At 58.3% G+C, this 17,655-nt stretch overlaps 1 protein-coding gene across 1 annotated transcript in view; it reads right to left on the bottom strand.

The window, feature by feature from the left end:
* Positions 1-17,655, bottom strand: part of C4H1orf167 (chromosome 4 C1orf167 homolog) — a 19,463-nt gene extending 1,808 nt beyond the window's left edge. Inside the window, 16 exon segments of the mRNA XM_027614184.2 lie at positions 1,852-2,107; positions 2,690-3,079; positions 4,002-4,146; positions 5,046-5,254; positions 5,952-6,106; positions 6,217-6,403; positions 8,040-8,226; positions 8,798-8,973; positions 10,631-10,817; positions 11,241-11,335; positions 12,654-12,790; positions 13,466-13,673; positions 14,158-14,201; positions 14,396-15,611; positions 15,982-16,016; positions 16,614-17,655. Of these exon segments, the coding sequence (XP_027469985.2) occupies positions 1,852-2,107; positions 2,690-3,079; positions 4,002-4,146; positions 5,046-5,254; positions 5,952-6,106; positions 6,217-6,403; positions 8,040-8,226; positions 8,798-8,973; positions 10,631-10,817; positions 11,241-11,335; positions 12,654-12,790; positions 13,466-13,673; positions 14,158-14,201; positions 14,396-15,611; positions 15,982-16,016; positions 16,614-16,679 (3,693 nt within the window). The 5' untranslated portion in view covers positions 16,680-17,655.

Here is a 17,655-nt window from a genome sequence, read left to right as displayed (position 1 = left end):
GAGGGAACAGCCAGAGAGGAAAACCTGAACCCCATGGGCCTGGACCCCCTGCATCCCAGGCAACCTGGCAGGATTCTTCGTGTCCTGCCCCTGACCAGAAGCAGGGCCGCCACCTCTTGTGTGGCCCCGAGGCTCCCAGAGGAGGCAGGGAAGGTGCCTGGGAGGAGTAGGGCCATGGGCACACACCGCTGCCTCTTGCCCCATCCTCCCAGCGTGGTTGGAGACTCAGGCAGAGGGGCGGACCCGGTCCACACCGGATGCGAGCTCCCGCGTGCCCGTGCAGCCTGTGAGGAGGCCTCTCCCCACCCGGGCTTTACAAAGTGAGATTGCCTGCCTGAGGCCCCTCGTCTCAGCAGCTCTCTGACTCCAGAGCCCAAGCCCAGCCACTGCTCTCCCACGGACCAGGGGCTCTCGAAGGACTTCTCTGCCCCCAGGAGGCATAATAGCAGCTTGTGTGGCTCGGCGAGGGCCGCCTGGGCGCGTGTGTGCGTGCGGTGGACGGGGGGGCCCTGGGCCAAGCACCGCAGCTGTCCTTCCGGCATTTACTTTTGGTTTCGGTGCGCCTCTGTTCCTCCCGCCGGCGCAAGGGATCCCGCCTGCTGTGCTGATAAGAATGGAGTATTTGTATTTTTAAACAGACTGAAAATAAAATTGTGACACAGATCTAGAAATAAAATACTGAGCCCCCAGAATCTGTTGCCATAGCCCCCATGTGTGAATATGTGGATTCTGTAAATAACCAAAGTTAGGCCCTTTCAATTCCGTTTTAAAAAAGTAGGGGTGCTTGGGTGGCTCCGTCAGTTAAATGTCCAACCCGATCTGGGCTCAGGTCATGATCTGAGGGGCGTGAGATGGAGCCCTGCATCGAGCTCCGTGCTCAGGGCGGGGTCTGCTTGAGAGCCTCCCTCCCTCTGCCCCTGCCCCTGCTTGCACTCACATGCGTGTGCTCTCCCTCTAAATGGAATCTTAAATTTTTTTTGACATCTTTTTTCTAAGAACCTTTCTAGAATCTATTACATGCTTCCTGGCCTTCTGAAACAGGATTCTAGATGATTCCAGTTCATCTTTAGGAACACTGTGTGGACTGCCAGTAACTCTGCGGCTGTGTGTCTTCCAATGACATGTCCCTAGACTGCAATGTGGTGTCCCTTCTTGTGCCTGCCTTTCATTGTGGCTTCTTCAGTCCTGTTTGCCATTAAGCTGTTGTCACCATTTGAGGGTGTCAGAACTGTCTTTTTTTTCCCTTTTAAAAGTTTTATTTTTAGTAGTCTTCACACTCAACATGGAGCTCGAACTCACAACCCTGAGATCGAGAGTCACGTGTTCCACTGACTGAGCCAGTCAGGCACCCCAGAACTAACTGCTTCTGGTTCGGAGAGAAACTGGTGGTTGTCTTTGGGTGGAGGGAGTTATGAAAGCAACATTTCCTTTGTACTTCCTGATTTTCGTGTAGTGAGTGTGTTTAATTTTTCCAGTAAGGACTAAAAGGGACTTGGGGAACAGTTGTTCCTATCCGCATGTACCTGACTCTAGGTTGCACCAGGGTACATATGAGTTCAGGTGTCTGTCTCCCTAATAGACTGTGACCACGGCATTTGTCTTTGTGGAGGACCTGTGCTGGGCTGGCACTCAGTAGGTGCTCAGTAAATGTTTGCTGATGGACCCAAAGATGGCAGTCTTCCAGAGCCAGGAGGCTGTTCTAGAACCTAGTAGGGGTAGTGTCCATAAGGCCACTGGGTCCCCCGGATAAGCATCCAGCCACGCTTACCACCACAGGCTGAAGCAAGCTGATTCTGAGGCACTGGCCCTCAGGTCATTTTTGGACCTCCCACCCTGCCTAGGCTGTCTCACCTGCTTCCATGGGGCTGGAGTGTCGGTCAGCGCTAGGAGGCGCCCTCTGTTGGCCACCCTAGGCCACTGCCTGAGGTCAACTGCACGGGCCTCCTGGGCCTCCGCCTGTGGTTCCAACCGCATACTGAGCAGTGCTGCCTGCCACTGGGCCCAGTGGGTCCACAGAAGGCGTCTGGACCCAGCCTGCTGGAACTGGGTGATGGCGGCTCGCTGGACACGGCCCCTGGTTGTTGACTGGGCCCAGGCCTCTAGGACCCTGGGAGAGAGAGGAGCCCACATGTGTGGTGGGCTTTAGGGGGCCCTTCCCAGCCCTCGCCAGTGCCCTACTGGGCGGGGACCTCCGGGCTAAGCCCACACTGGTGCTCCTCCCCTCATCCCTCTTCTGAGGAAATCTGGTTAAAAGAGGCCCAGAGAGCAGCAGAACATCACACACCAGGGACAAGCATCTTGTTGAGGCGACAAAGAGCAGGCAGTCCTGCTGCTACACTTTGCCTCGCCCTCTCTCACAAGAGCACTGTTTAATGAGCACCTGCTGTGTTTCTGACTCCTGAGCTGAGTGCCTGCCTGCATTCTCTCTCTAAGGCAGGCCTGTTATTTTCCTTTGACCTTCAAAGACTTGCTCAGAGAGGGGTTGCACTGCTGGAAAGTGCAGGTCTGGACTTGGACCCCAGGACGAGCTGCAGTGGCTGGGATCGCCTCTCCCTCTGACCCCAGCCTCCTGAGCCCTGTCGCCAGCCACCAAATACCCTCTACCTCTGCCAACAACAAGCTCAAGGCCTCAGAAACAGACCGAGCTGGAAGCACCGTGTGGGGCTGCCCTCTGGCCATGGGCACCCACCTGGCGCTCAGCTTCTGGGCAGCATGGGCTCGGCTGACCCGGTGTAGGCGGGACTCACGCACCCGCTGTGTCCGGCACAGGGCCACTCTGCCTTCTGCCAGGTGGTGGGCCTTGTGGCGCTGGCCCAGAGCTGCTTGCCATGCTACGAAGGCCTGCTGGGCCCGGGCCCTGCTCAGCTGCCTGTCTGCCTGGCCCCCCTGCACGTGGCTTCTCCAGCGGCCCACGGAGGCCCGGGCCACACGCCGCTTCCGTGCCCAGGCCTTGGCTGCTCGGGCATCCTGCCACGTGGCAATTGTGGCCCCCACGGCCTTTCTCAGGCCATCCTGAGAGGCTCCCGTGGCCGGGACCACCCCTGTATCTCTCTCAACTCCACACCAGGCCTGGAAGTGGCTGAAAAACAGGAGCAGAGGAGAGGCCCCGCTGGCTTTCAGCGTCAAAAGTCCCATTTATTCCAAATCGCACCTGCAGATGCCCCCTCAAAGTGTCCTAGGTTATATGTGGCTTTGCATACACAACCCTGTGCCTTCAGAATGTAGGAACCGATGTGTAACGGGTCAAAGTGCCGGCTTTGGTTCAGGGCTTCCACACGAGCAGACAGACTCAGGAGGGCAGGTGCTCCCAGGAGGTCGTGGGAACATAGCAGGTGTGGGGTCAAGTGCCAGTGCCACCGGGGGGGGGGGGGGACGGGGGCAGCCAGTTCTGGTCTCCCCTCACAAGCCCACTCGGGGGCAGGAGGCTGGTGAGGGGAGCACAGTGCCCACTCCAGGAAGGGCCAAAAAAAAAAAACCATGCCCACTGTTCAGCTGTATCTGTTCAGTATCTGCTACTCCGCCGTCAATGGCTGGCTGCCCATGCGGGGACACCGTGAACATCTGCAAATTTATAGCTGAACGGTGGGAGGAAGCATCATCTGTCCCCGCTGTTTTTAACAATGCACGAATGAGCTATATACATTTTACTAGAACGTCTCTATTTAGGTGAAGAGCTCACTCTTTTGGCAACTGTATAGAGTAGGACTTGCCTGTGCTCAAACAAGACATGGGCAAGACACTGGAACACACGTTATGGTGGATGTTTGAGGCGTGGACTTCCCCCATCTTTCCCGTGTCCTCTCAAACCAAAGGACTGACCTGGCCAGGAGTTGGAGACCTGGGGCTCATCAGGGCATCAGGTGGGCACCCCTCGAACAAAGCAAGTAAAGGAAGGTCGGTGGTCATGTCTCTATGGCTCCCTCGTTAGGTCCCCTGGGTTGTCTCTCTGCTTTTTCCAGAGTGGAGATGACCCTCACCCTCCTACCCCCGGGCCCACCCACCTGTGCAGTAGAAGCTGCTCTGGGGGGTCCACTGGGTGTCTCCGACCAGCTGCTGCCTGCCGCCAGTTCTGGAACACGGACCTCCTCAAGCCCCGGAGATGGACCTGCACCCACCTCTGATACTTTGCATGCAGGAACTGCTGCCCTGTGGCCAGAGAGATGCTGAGATGCCCCCGGGCGTTCATCCCAGCCTTGCCCCTCAGCCCTGGGTAACTGTGGGCCCCTCCTCAGCCAGCCCTTTGCACTCGACCCAAGCAGGGGCAGAGGAGGCCCCCAGGGTTTAAATGCTTCGGTTACAAGTGTCCTGCAATGACCAGGCCAACCCAGCTCATTGTTTTTCATTTCTTGGAAATGTTTAGGAATCAGGAGAATTCATGTAAAAATCTAGATTTCCAGCTTTTCTTTGAAAACGAGATCTGGCAACCCTGGGTCAGCATAACTGGGCAGCGACTGGGCTGGAGAAGCAGCTGTCCCCAGTGGACAGGACATGAACTTTCCAGAACGACCAGGTCCCCACCCGCCAGCTCATTGATACGATGTGTTAGTATAGTGGGAAGCCTCGAAAACGGCCCCCAGTGATCCCCACCTCCTATGCTGGGCTCTGAGGGCACCATGACTCAGTGCTCAGGCCCATGACTCCTGAAGGCCAGGTGAGGATAATGATGATGACGATGAAGACAAAGATGATGATGATGACAGTAACACCTACTAGGAGCTGGGTTCTGAGCCAACACTGCGTGGTTGGTCTCATAGACTCCCCACAATCACCCTATGAGGAGGGTACTGGTGTGATCCCCATTTTACAGATGAGTGAGCTGAGGCTCAGAGAGGTTATGTAGCTTGTGTAAGGTCCACATAGCCGGGGAACGGATGGGCAATGTCCAGGCCCCTGGGTTCTGCTCTGCCCCCTCCCTGTCCTGGGTGTGCCCTGTGGGGGGGCTCCCATCACTGGACTCTGTGCTGGAGGGCACAAAACCCTGGGTCTCCCTGATGGACCCGGCCCTTCCCTCCCCTTCAGTGACCCGGAGCCAGGCCCCGACTCACTCTGCCAGGAGGAATGCCAGCAGTGCAGGGCGCGTCGAACCAGCATGCGGCCCCGCGCCCGAACCCACTGCTCCACCTCTCGCCCCTGCACCAGCCGCCTCCGCCACAAGCCCAGCGCGGCTCTGCAGCTCCGGTCCCAGGCCCAGCCAACAGCCAGCTCTCTCCGGGCCCCTCGGGCCGTGGCCCAGTGGCTCCAGCCGAGGAGGATGCTAGGAGGGGGAGCGTCCACCCTGAGGATGGTCAGTGCCACCCCGGGCTCCCCTAGGAGCTCGAGGGGATTCTTCTCCCTATTTCCCTCAGGGGGGAGGGTGGCTTGCTGGGGGGGCTGGACTGCTCAGATGCTACTCCGAGTGTCACAGTGACAGGTTAGGGATAAGATGGGACCTCGGACCCCAACCAAGTCCTGAGCTCAGCCACCAGTGATAAACATTGCCATGAACTGAGTGCTTACTCCGTGCCAGGTACTGGGCTAGGGGATTGCGTGCCCCTACCTTGTTGATGCCCATCGGAGTGACTACTGTTAGCATCCCCATACAAATGAGAGACGGAGGAGACACAGAGAGGTTAAGCAACTTGCCCAAGATCACGCAGCTAGCGAGGGGCAAAGCTGGGATTAGAACCCAGGCAGACCGACGCTTGAGATTGTGCTGCAGATGAATAGATGAATGAGCCACAGCTATGAAGTCTCTGGGAGACATGACTGGCAGGCTAGGAGGGCAGGAGAAGTCCAGAGGACCCGGGTCTGGGTACTAACAGATTGGAGCGTGAGAGGGGAGCCCTCTGGGAGGCAGACCCCAAAGGGATGCTGCTGTGAAGGTCAAGGAATCAATGGGAAGGGAACTGGGAACAGGATGTCCACAGAGCGGCGGGTGGCATGGCTCACCCGCCATGGGGAGGGGTCCCTACCGCCTCTGAAGAGTACACCGGTGCCACCTCGCTGCACCCCGGGACTGCTGGGCCTGCACCTGCCAGAACAGCAGGCACCGTGCCTTCTGCCGCTGCTCAGAGGCCCACAAAAAGCTCAGCCGGAGGGTCTCCAAGAGGGCAGGGGCCCTGGAAGCCTGGGGAAGCAGGGATGGAGTCCTGGATCCCTGGGCCCCTGCCCTGCCCCACAGTTTCCTCCCACCTGTCCCCCACCCGCCCTAGCCCATCCCCACCCCCTGCCCCTCACCTTTTCTAGTGAGCTTCGGGGTGGGCTGCAGCCCAGCAAGGGCTCCCTTCCCGGGATGCTGCCCAGGAGCTCCGGGGCCAAGGTGGTCCTGGCACTGTCTGATGGGGTGCTCGGACCCCACGCCTTCAAATGCCACCCCCTCAGGATACGCCGAATCATTTGCTGCCGCATGCCCTGGAGGAAGGAGCTACAGGAAGGGGCAGGTGAGTCCCTGGGCCCCAGCCTCACCCCGTGGCTGACGGGGCTGCCAAGCAGGTGCTATCCCCGGCTGGGTCTCTGCCAGAGCTGATCTGGAAGGGGGCCTCCCCTGCCAAACACCAGGCCACATATGGGACTACTGGGGGCTCTGAGACGTACTCATGCCCACTGGGGTACCACCCCCAGAGATTCTGACTTAGCAGTCGAGGTGCGGCCTGGGCTTCCTAACTTTTCCAGAGCTCCCGGAGTGACTCTCAACAAGTATCTAAGGCTGAGGCCACTGCTACCTATGCCTGCATCACCTCGCGATCCTCGACACACTCCTGATGGGAGGGGGAGCTGAGCCCCAGACCCAAGGACCCCAGACTCAGGAGACCACATGTATGGTCACATCAGTACTTCTGCCTCTGCTTGGTTATAAAGATAAGGGAACTGAGGCCTGGTGGAAGGTCATTTCTCCAAACTCCATATAGCAGAAGACGTGGGATCCAAATACTTATTTTAGATCACAGGGCAGCCCTAGCTCTGTTGTAGGAAGATACTGTTCCCTGATGCCCAGAGGCTAGAGGATGGACTGGAGGAGGGAGAGCTACATTCTGAGGGACCATGGTGAACTGACTTCTCTGGGAGTTCTAAGGGCTTCATTCAAAGAGACGGAGGGTCCAAGTGGACCAAGTGGGTGTGGGATGATGGATACTAGGCATGTAGCTTGCTCGCTTGCTTTCCTTCCTTCCTTCCTTCCTTCCTTCCTTCCTTCCTTCCTTCCTTCCTTCCTTCCTTCCTTCTTTATTTGAGAGAGAGAGAGCACGAGTGGGGGTGAGGGGCAGAGGGAGAAGCAGGCTCCCCACAGAGCAGGGAGCCTGACATGGGACTCAATCCCAGGACCCCGGGATCATGACTGGAGCCGAAGGCAGATGCTTAACTGACTGGGCCCCCCAGGCGCCCCAGTATGGGGCTTTCGATGACAGAATTCTTATCCCTGCAGCTGCTGGCTTACATTCCACTTGAGGTCTCAGCGCAGCTGGCCCCTCCTGACCCCCATCGCCCCCCTCACCCACAGCCATCAGCCTGGACTCTGAGTCCCAGCAATGACTGTCTTGTAGAAAAGTAACAGGGATCTTCTTGCTCCTAATTCACCGTGTGATTTGGAGCAAGCTGCTCGGCCCTCTGAGCCTCAGTTTCTCTAGCTGTATAACGAGGCAGACGGGCACTTACTCACTTACATTATCTATCACGCCTCTAACATGCCAGACCACGGTGAGGCAGACACGGTTCTTGCCACTAGGGGACTCCCCCCCTAGCCTGGAGAGAAGCAAGCAACCTCTCCATCAGGTTCCAGCTACCCTGGTAGGTAGGGGTCTGTGTTTGTGTCCCCGACTACCCCATGGCTCCCACAGCTCGCTGTCTGCCTAACCACTGTCTCCAGGCCCCTGGGCCATCTCCCTCAGCCCTGCACCTGCCTGCCGGGTACCGCAGCATGCCATGGTCCCTGCAGGAGCCTCGGGGAAAGGCAGGACCTGGCCTATTCCCCGTGGGACACTTCCCAGGGCTGAGCATTGCTCACATGCCCACCCTGTACGTAACCCTTGGGCCCAAACCCAGGTCACAGGCTCATGGACACCTACTCCGCCCTCTGGCGCTGGGAGAGCCTCATCCTCCAGAGCAGCAGTGCCCGGTGCAGGGCCAGTCTCCGGCAGGCTTCCTGCAGGGAGCCCCCGCCTTGCTCCCGGGGCAGCCCCTGGGCCTGAGCCACTACCCCCAGGCCACGGGCTGTAACCACTCCAGGCGCTGAGCTGCAGAGGGCCACGTTCCCTGAAAGGCAGTCAAAGGATGAATCAGCCGCGTCCCCAGTGACCTCCTTCCACCCAAAGCCCTTGGCGGCACCCATGGCAATCAGGGATGGCGTGGGCTGCTGCCCCAGCCTGCCTCACCCCTCCTTAGGACCTCCCCTCCCAGGCACTGCCCTCCTCCCACTGCCTCCAAATCCTCCCCTCCAAGTCACCTCAAAGAGCCCATCTTCCCCTATCAGATTTTTTTGGGGGGGGTGGGGGACAAGGGCTGTGTATTATCCCCCAGACCAGGAGCTTCCAAGAGCAGGGATCACATCCCCTTCTAGTGGAAGATGGAACGAAGTCTCTTGCCTAGAGAAGCTCCTGACCTAGAGTGAGGATGGGGCCCAGCCAAGGCCTGCCCACTCCGGGGACCCCTCCAGAACCCTGCCGGGCCGTCAGACCGCACCCCCCAGAATGCTCTGCGTTCTACCACCTCCCAACACGAGAAGCCATCAATTCCACTGGGGCCCACCACAGAAGGAGCTTAGGTGACACTCTTTGCTGGGGTGGGAGGGAAAGGGAGCCCCTCGGCCTGCCACTTGCTCGCTCACCCGCCTTCTGGCAGCAGAGGGACAACCGGGTCACCTTCGCTCCATCTGAGGCCCGGAGCTGCTTCATCCGCACCCACTGTTGCAGACATAACCTCAGGCTCCCTGCCCGGCGGCGGGCCAGGCCGTCCCGGGACCGGGCGGCTCCTTGCACAAACTGTTGCCAGGCCCCAAAGCACCTGGGGAACCGAGAGAAGGTGCTGGTACGAGTCGTCCGTGCCACTGCTGAGGACTCGGACAAGCCACTTCACTCTCTGACCCTGTTCGGGCCAGCATGCCCTCACCGCCGGGTGCCCGGATGGCCTCCGCAGCCTCCTGCCTGGCCTCCCGCATCCACTCGGGGCCCCTCCAGGCACTGGTGGCTCAGTGCCCAGAGTGATCTTTTTCAATCTCAAATGCGGTCATCTGGCTCCCCTGCTGAAAACCCCCCGCCTTGCGCTTGGGACAGAATGTCAACTCCTCGGCACCGCCTACAAGGCCATGTGTGATCTGGCCCTGGCACGCCTTTCCATCTTCATTTAACCCACCCTGGGCTGCCAGGGTGTCCTTTGAGTTTCCCACACTCCCCTGTCACAGGCCTTTGCCTGGGCAGTTCCTTCACTCGGCGCTCTCCTGCTGGCTCTCCCTCAACAGGCCAAGGGTTCATCCTCACATCTCCGTGGAACCATGGTTGAGCTCAGCAAACTTCGCTCAAAGCTCTCCTAGGAAACTGCACTTGGGGGGGCGCCTGGGTGGCTCAGTCGGTGAAGCGTCTGCCATTGGCTCACTCAGGTCATGATCCCAGGGTCCTGGGATCCAGCCCCACGTGGGGCTCTCTGCTCAGTGGGGAGTCTGCTTCCCTCTCTCCCTCTCCCCCTCCCTCCTTCTCTCTCTCTCAAATAAATAAATAAAAATAAAATCTTTAAAGAAAAGAAACTGCACTGAGGGATGCAGGCAGCAGGATGTAGACCCGGGAAACTCTACTTGATCAGCAATCTGGTTTCCTCCACAGATAAATTGCAAAGAAAAAAACTAGAGGGGACCCCAGAGCTCAAAAACACTTTAACGACTTATCGACCAACTTTAGCATGAGGACTTTATTTAGATCCTGGTTCAAACTATAACCGAATGTGTACCTGTAAAACAGTTGATATTAAGGAATTAATGTTCACTTTTAAGCGTGATCATGGCACGGTGGTTATGTTGTTGAAAAGAGTCCCTAACTTTTAGAGATGCTACAGAAGTATTTACGGGTGAAAAGGTATGATGTGGGGGGCCTGCTTTAAAATAACATAGGGGGAGCATTTGGGGTACAGATGAAACAAGGTTTTCAAGAGGTGATTTTCTTTTTTTCTCTCTCTTTTTTTTAAAGATTTTATTTATTTATTTTAGAAAGAGAAAGACAGCATTGGCGGGAGGGGCAGAGGGAGACGGAGTGAGAGAATCTCAAGCAGACTCCCTGCTGAGCGCCGAGCCTGACACGGGGCCCGATCCCAGGACCCTGAGATCATGACCTGAGCCGAAACCAGGAGTCAGACGCTCCACCGACTGCCCCACCCAGACGTCCCCAGGAGGCGATTTTCTTGAAGCTGGGTGATGGGGACGCTGCGGGTTAGTACCTATTTTCTCTACTTTTGTGTAAGATGTAAATGTCGCATCATAAAAAATTAACACGGGAAAAACCCTCTTATGGATCTGCGTTCCTTCCCCTCACGACACTTACTGGCGCACCCTCTGTGACTGCCGTGCTTCCGGGAGCGGGGTTGGGGGGCGGCCGGCGCCGAGCTTTGCTTAGGACCAAATCCCTCTGCCTCAAGGAAGGGGTCCCCACTCCCACCTTCTTCCACTTCTCCCTACCTGCAGAGCCAGGCTCTCCGCTGCTGAGTGTCCAGCGAGGCCACCCTGGGTGCGTCTGCAGCAGGAGAGCACCAGGCTTGGGTGTGTCTCCCCCTCCTCTGAGTCCTCAGTGTGACCTGGGAGGCCTCTCCCTGGAGCCCCCTCTCCTGCCTGGCCCATTCCTTCCGATGGCACCACAAGAGGAAGACTGTAAAGCAAAGAGAGAGAGTAAGGAAGCTCAGGACGGGAGGAGGCTCTGTCGTTCCCCATCTCTGGGCCTCAGTTTCCTTGTGAGTGAGTGATGTCTGAGGGACCTTCCGGTTCGAACACTCAAGCTTCTGCAGGAGCTGTATTAACATCAACGGCACACAAATACAGGCTGTGCACCTTTCATACTGTGTGCCCTCAAGCTGGTCACTTAATTTCTCCGTGCCTCACTTTCCCCATCCGTAAACTGGGCACAAATCTTTGCCCAGGTCCCGTGAGGCTCAAATGAGATCGTGTCTGGGAAACTGTCCAAGGAGACGCTCAGTAAGCACTCATTTGCTCAGGAGCCCCAGCCCTGCCCAGTGTGGGTGCTCGGGGCCAGCCCCGCTCCCTCTCCCCTGCTTTCCCGGGGCCCACAGCTCACCAGCCAGTTGTTGTAAGACCTGCAGCATCTGGTCTGCCCCATCGCCTCCGGCTGGTTTCGGCCAGGCTCCTGCCTCCTCCCTCGGACTCCCTGGACTGTGAGTGAAGTTGCCCAGAGAGAAACCGATGCCCGGGGTCAGGCTGAGGGAGAGTGCACAGTCCCAACCTGGTCACCCGGCCACCAGCACGGCAGGTGCAAATGTGCGCTCAGCCGCCCCTACCCCACCTAGTTCTCTCCATATCGTCCCTGATTATCGAAGTGATCTGGGGGGAGGTTCTGCTTTTGTTTCATTCCCTCTCGCTCTCTCTCTCTCTCTCTCTTTTAAAGCTTTTGTTTATTTATTTGACAGAGAGTGAGCACAAGTAGGGCGAGTGACAGGCAGAGGGAGAGGGAGAAGCAGGCTTCCCGCCGAGCAGGGAGCCCGACATGGGGCTCCATCCCAGGACCCTGGGGCCATGACCTGAGCCGAAGGCAGCTGCTTAACGACTGACCCACCCAGGCGCCCCTGTTTCATTCTCTTCAATACTATTTGGACTCTCACAGCAAACAAGTATTCAAACAAATGGCATTTGAATAATTATTTTAAACACATTTGTTTCATTTACAAATAGAAACAAAACCCATCATTTGCTGTAGTGGAAGACTGAGGGAATGGAGAGGAAATAGCCAACTTGAATTTCACTGCTCCAGAGATAAGCCCTAAGGCTTATTTCAGCATGTTTTTTGGATGAAATATTTATTGATTTTCATTTTGAGCAATACACAAAAATAAAATACACAATACACGAAGCTTAACTGTCTTAGCCACCTCTAAGTGAGCTGTTCGGTAGTGCTAAGTAATTGTACGACGTTTCACTGTTTTTCCTTCTGTATTGTTTCATGTGCATGAAAAATATCTTACACACCATTTTTTAGCCTCCCCCCCCATCTAACATACCAAAACCATTTCTCCTTGTCACTAAAAATTCCATGCAAATACCCATGAAACTACTTCTAGAAAGGGGGAATACACGGGGAAGGGCGGGGAAAGGTTCAACTATTTGGGAGTGTTTTTTTCAAATCAAACACGCATTACTGTTACAATTAGAAATAATGCCAATAAAGATATTGAAACGAAAAATTTTAAAAAAGAATGGGGAGGAATTTTTAAAGTCTTGATGAACATCGTATTGAATGGTTGCTCAACCATAATTTTCTCCCTCACCGTGGGGCACTTAGGCTGTTTTGAAGTTTTTATAAGCAATAGAAATAATGCCGCCATGGACATAACTCTTGCACAAAGCTTTGTCCACATCTGCGGGTTTCGTTTTCATTCTCTTGTGGGGGGAGCGGGGAGGGGGGACACTGAGGCAGGAAGCGGGGGAAGGGAGGCCACCAGCACTGCCCAGGGGCCATTAGGGTGTCCTGCACTACCTGTTTCTCCTGGTGGGGTCCACCTCTGGCTCCCTTCCTGAGGGGCCTTGGCCTTGTCCTGCCCCAGAGGGTGGGGGTCCCGGCCCAGCCTGGACGTGCGGCTGCCCCTGCTTCTGCTGCAGAGTCCGGTTTCGCCACTGGGGAAGAGAGAGGGAGAGAAGGATGTCAGCAGCAGCCTCAAATGTGCCCCAAGAGGGGGCACCAGGGTGGGGCGCAGGGACAGAAATGTCTGACTCCAAAGCCTTCGGTCTTAACCTGTAGACTGCCCGGCCCCTTTGGGAATAAATGAATGAATGGAGACAAGGAGCCCAAGACGCAGCATTTTCCTTGGGAGGCAAATCCTGGAGCTGGGCCCTCTCAGAGGACCCCTTTCCCAAGGAGGAACGAACACAGACGTGTCCTGGCAGTCCTGGCTGGCTAACCACAAGTAAAAGATAGCAACCACTCATACGGTAGAGCACTTGCTGTGTGCTAAGCAGGGTTCTAAGTCCTTTCTATTTATTAACTTAACATCCCAGCAACCCTGAAAGGTAGGTACTATTATTATTATCCCATTTTGGAGCGAAAGAAACTAAGGCTCAGAGAGGTTAAGTAACCTGCCCAAAGCCACACAGCAAGAAATCATGGAAAAAGGAAAATAGCGGAGGCAGGATGTGAACACAAGCAGAGCTGGTTCAGGTGTCTGGGTGGCCCTCCACCTGCTCTACTGCAGCTCACTCAGGAGGTACAGAACAGGTGCCCCAGAGGAACCCCCTCCCCAGACATACCAGCTTTTCATCACTGCCCCATGGCCCAACCAGGAGGCCCCTGACCTTCTGGAAGCTCTGGGCCAGTAAGGCCTGAGTGTGTCGCCTCCACGCCACCTCCAGCTGGGCCTCCCGGAGCCGCGGAGCCCGCCCAAGCGCCCTCAGGCCTCTGCGTAACACCTGCCGGTGGCCCAGGGCCTCTGCTGCAGCCGCTGTCTGCCGTTCCTGCACCAAGTGCCACCAGGCTCCGAAACATCTGGACAGCCACTGCCGGCTGGGGCCAGACCGGGGCTGATCAGGGGGGTGGGCCTGGCCCCTGGGCCCCAGGAAGCAGCTGGGGGCCGGGCACCACCCAGGTCACCTGTCCAGCCCTGACGCCTCATGCTGCCGCAGGAAGACCAGCTGCAGACTGGAGGAACTGCCCTCTGCTGGTGGCCGGCCCCGGGGAAATCCCGGACAAGCAAGCTCCTGGAGCCACAGAATGCCCCCTTGATGGCCAAGAGTGCCAGGCAGCCTTAGAAGTTGCAGATTCCCAGCAGCCACAGCAGTTCCCATGTCCCTGGCCTTAGGGCCTGGGAGGTCCCTCGCATTCCCCAGCAGGGACAGGGTGAAGGAAGTCCCCTCCCCCGGAAGCCCTGCGTGGATCTGCCACCAGGGCCCGACCTCCATCAGGGGCTGGTCTCCACTGGCCCAGGCAAATGGGGGAGCAGCTGCCCCAGGAGGGTGGCCGGCCCCCACCCCCCAGCCCATGGCCTCACCGGGCTGTCTCAGACGCCAGGCTCACCACGTTCCGGGCTTTTTTCTTGGAAAGCAAAAGGACGTGACACAGTTCTCAGGCTGAGGAGTGAGCAGGATAGGACACCCCCTGCCCTAGGCCTCCTTTTCCGGGGGGAGGGGGTGTAACAGGGTAGTGGCAACCAGCTGGCCACGAGAGTTCCTGGGAGGAGCCCTCCTGGGGTCCCCCAGCCCCCACACCCAGCCTCCTCTGGCCTCTACCTGCAGGGTGCTCCTTGCTGGGGCTGCGTCCGGTGGGCAGGAAGCCATCTTCTCTTCCTCCTTGCTGACCTGTTCCTGCAGAGTCACCTCCCCTCCCTTCTGCCCAGTGGGGACGCCCCGGGCAGCACGGGAGCGGGCCGAAGAGCAGAGTCTGGCCTCCTTGCTGCCCGCCCCTCGAGGGAGCCAGGGGTCTCCCCTCTGCCCGCTGCCATATGTCGGCCCCGGGGAGAAGTTCTCTCCTTGCCTCAGGGGGTTGGCCAGAAGGACCCCCTGCTTAGGGTCAAGGAAATCCCCAGGCAGGATCCCCAGCGTGGTCTCCAGGGACGCAGGCTTCCTGTTTGCCTGAGAGTCTGAGAGGCCAGCCTGGGTCCCTTGTGTCTCTGGGAAATTGGCAGTTTCCCTGAGACCTGGCAGGTGTTTCTTCCTCCCATCCGAGGAAGCAAGAACAGGTTGGCTGGGCTGGGCGTGGGCAGGGAGTACCTGCCCACTGCTGGGTTCCTGGAACGCCTGGCACCCGAGACGGACGACTGCGTGCTCCAGGTGTCGCACAGAGGCCAGCAGCTGGTGGATGGCAGTTTGGGATGGGCCCCGAGCCTGGCTCTGGACAGGGACAGTCAGGTCTTCCAGGGTGAGGGGCTCTCCCCTGATCCTAGAGGGCCAGCTCCCCAGGCCACACCAGGGTCTGGAGCCTGGCCGTGTGTGCCCATTGAAAGGGGCAAAGCCTGCAGCTGGCTGGACGTCTGGGCTGAGGGAGTCTGTGGCCAGCAGCCGGGACTGTCTCAGGCTGGAGGATGGGCAAGCCAGTGATCCTTGGGGGCGAGGGTGGTGTGGGCACAGAGGGGTCACGTGGGGCCAGAGGCGGGGGCTGATGGGGCTTCTGCACTCGGCCAAGCTGGTCCCCCTCATGCTCAGGTTACTCTGCTGGATGGCGAGCTCTCGGGCCCTCCCCTGGGGCCTGCCGGCCGGGGGCTCCAGGTTGCTCTGCTGTTGCAAGCTTGAGTTGATCAGCCGGCCAGTTGTGTCCTTCAGGACAAGGCTCAGGCTGGGGCTCAGGCCAGCCAGGTTGGTCTGGACTCGGCAAGGCTCCTGGTGCAGCTCGGCCCCTGGGGAGGGTGTGGCGGCAGGCCCTCCCCTCTGGGCCTGGTACGAGCGCGCCCACCGGCCAAGTCCACTGCCCAGGCCGACATCTCGGCTCTTCAGGAATCTCTGCTGCTCTAAAGAGAGGAGAGACAGTTGTGCCCTGGCGGGGCGGGGTGGGGGGAGCTGGTGCTCAGTGCTCGGGTGGGTTGGGGGGTGCTGGTCAGAGACAGGGCCCCGGGTGGGAGGGGGCCAAGGACTCCCCCAGGGGACTGAGTGGTGGTCTGACTCAGGCTGCAGGGAGCAGGGCTGGGGCGCAGGCGGGGTGGAGGGCAGAGGGAAGCCGGGGGTCAGGAATGAGGTGTTGAGGGCATCCCAGGTGAGAGACGACAGGGCAGAGATCAGGAGTGGCAGGGACAGAAGAGGGAATTCGGAGACAGATTCGGATCTGCTGTGGAGGCTCAGAAGGGGGTGGGGGGATGAAGGGAAGAGCCAAGGATGACGGATTTCTGGCTTGGGCGGAGGTGATGGGGGAGAGCCCCGGGGGGTTAGAACAAGACCCAACACATCCCACAGCTGCAAGGGAGCGGCTCTTGGGGACTAGTCTCCCGAGCCCCCAAGGCCATTCCACAGCGGAAGACTAGGCTTCCTGGCAGCTGGGGAAGTGCCTGGGAGGACCTAGTATCTGCAGTGGACCAGAAGACTTGCAGCTTTGAAGATAGGAACTAAAGTTCAGAGAGGTTTGGCAACTTGCCCCAGTCACACAGCTAGAACTTGGAGAAACTGGCCTGTGAATCAGAATCTGAATTTGTTCGGGGGCTGCTTCCATCCTTGGCTATACCAGCTCTGTAGCCTTCTCGAAGTCCCCAGCACCCGAGCCACTAGCCCGGCACAGACCGCCCCCGGGGGTGGGGGTGGCGTCCCTTCTCAGCCAGGGGTCCCAGCCAGGCCCACTTCTGGCCTGCCTCTTCCTGACTCTCCCTCAGCCCCCGGCTAGGAAGACTCTGTCCCGGTCCAGCTGGCCCTGTCCAGCTAATCTCTGGAATTAGTGAGGCCCTGGGCTGGCCTGACGGGAAAGGAGCTCTGGGCCAATAGCTGCTCCTGCCACATCCAACCCAGACCCATTAAGCCTCTTGCCTGGCCTCAGGGGCGCCACAGGCCTGGGGGGCACATTCTCCTTGTAGTTGGCATCAGGTCTCAGCTCCATGGGCTCCAGGGCAAAGCCAAGGCGACAGTGTCCTTGGCCCACACCACAGCCGGGCTGGCCTGTTTGATCGGATGGGTTCTGAAGGGTAAGAACAGGATGCCCGACTCCCACCGAGTCACACCCCAGCCCTGGTCCACAATGCACCCTTCACCAGCAACCCCTGGTTGCCCTGGGGCCCAACCCCAGCTGTCCTGGTCAGGCCCCCGTACCACCCCCTTTCCTTTGACAATGTCTCGTGTCCTCCAGCACCTGTTCCTTCTAACACTGACCACAGGCCTCTCTGTGGCCCCTGCTTCCTGGGCAGCCCTCTCAGGTGGGGGCTCTCTCAGACCACTAGGCCGGGGGAGGGGGCCCTCTTTACTTCCCGCCCCCACTTCCCGCCTTCTCCCCTCTCTAGAACACTCCAACCCGAAGCTCCAGGCACGCCCCAAAACCAGCCCATCCCCTGTCCCCTCATTCCTTGCCGGTTTCAGCTCTGGCTCACTGTCCCAGTCTCCAACACACACCACAGTTCTTGACCATCTCACCATCCACACGGCCGACACCTCCCACGCCTGGTGAGCGGGGTCCTTGATCTCTCTTCCTTTCCCACTATCTTGCCCTTTGTCCCACCTCAGCCACCTGCTCCCATGGTGTCCCCAGGTTTGGTCATCCTACATAATGGCACCCACTCCATAATTTCAGCTCCAGGGCCCACCCCATCCTCTAGTACCCGATTCGGTAGTCTTTCCCCCATCAGACCCCATCCTCTGGCCCTGCCACCCTCTGACTGTCCCTTGCTGCTTGCTTTCTCACCCCTCCTTCCACAGTTTAACCACCCAGCATAGAAGCAGCCCTTGGCACACCCTCACCCTGGCCCCGCAGCCCTCCTCACTCTGCACAACGCTGACTAGTGCCTTTCACCCTACTGCCACACTGAAAACCTCGCTCCAAATGACCACCTTCCATCCCAAGCCGGGGCAAAGGCTGCGGGAGA

This window comes from Zalophus californianus, chromosome 4 (assembly GCF_009762305.2).
Source record: "Zalophus californianus isolate mZalCal1 chromosome 4, mZalCal1.pri.v2, whole genome shotgun sequence".
In the NCBI taxonomy this organism is placed as follows: Eukaryota; Metazoa; Chordata; class Mammalia; order Carnivora; family Otariidae; genus Zalophus; species Zalophus californianus.
Note: the sequence above shows the minus strand (reverse complement) of the source record. Positions and strands in the feature narration are given on the sequence as shown.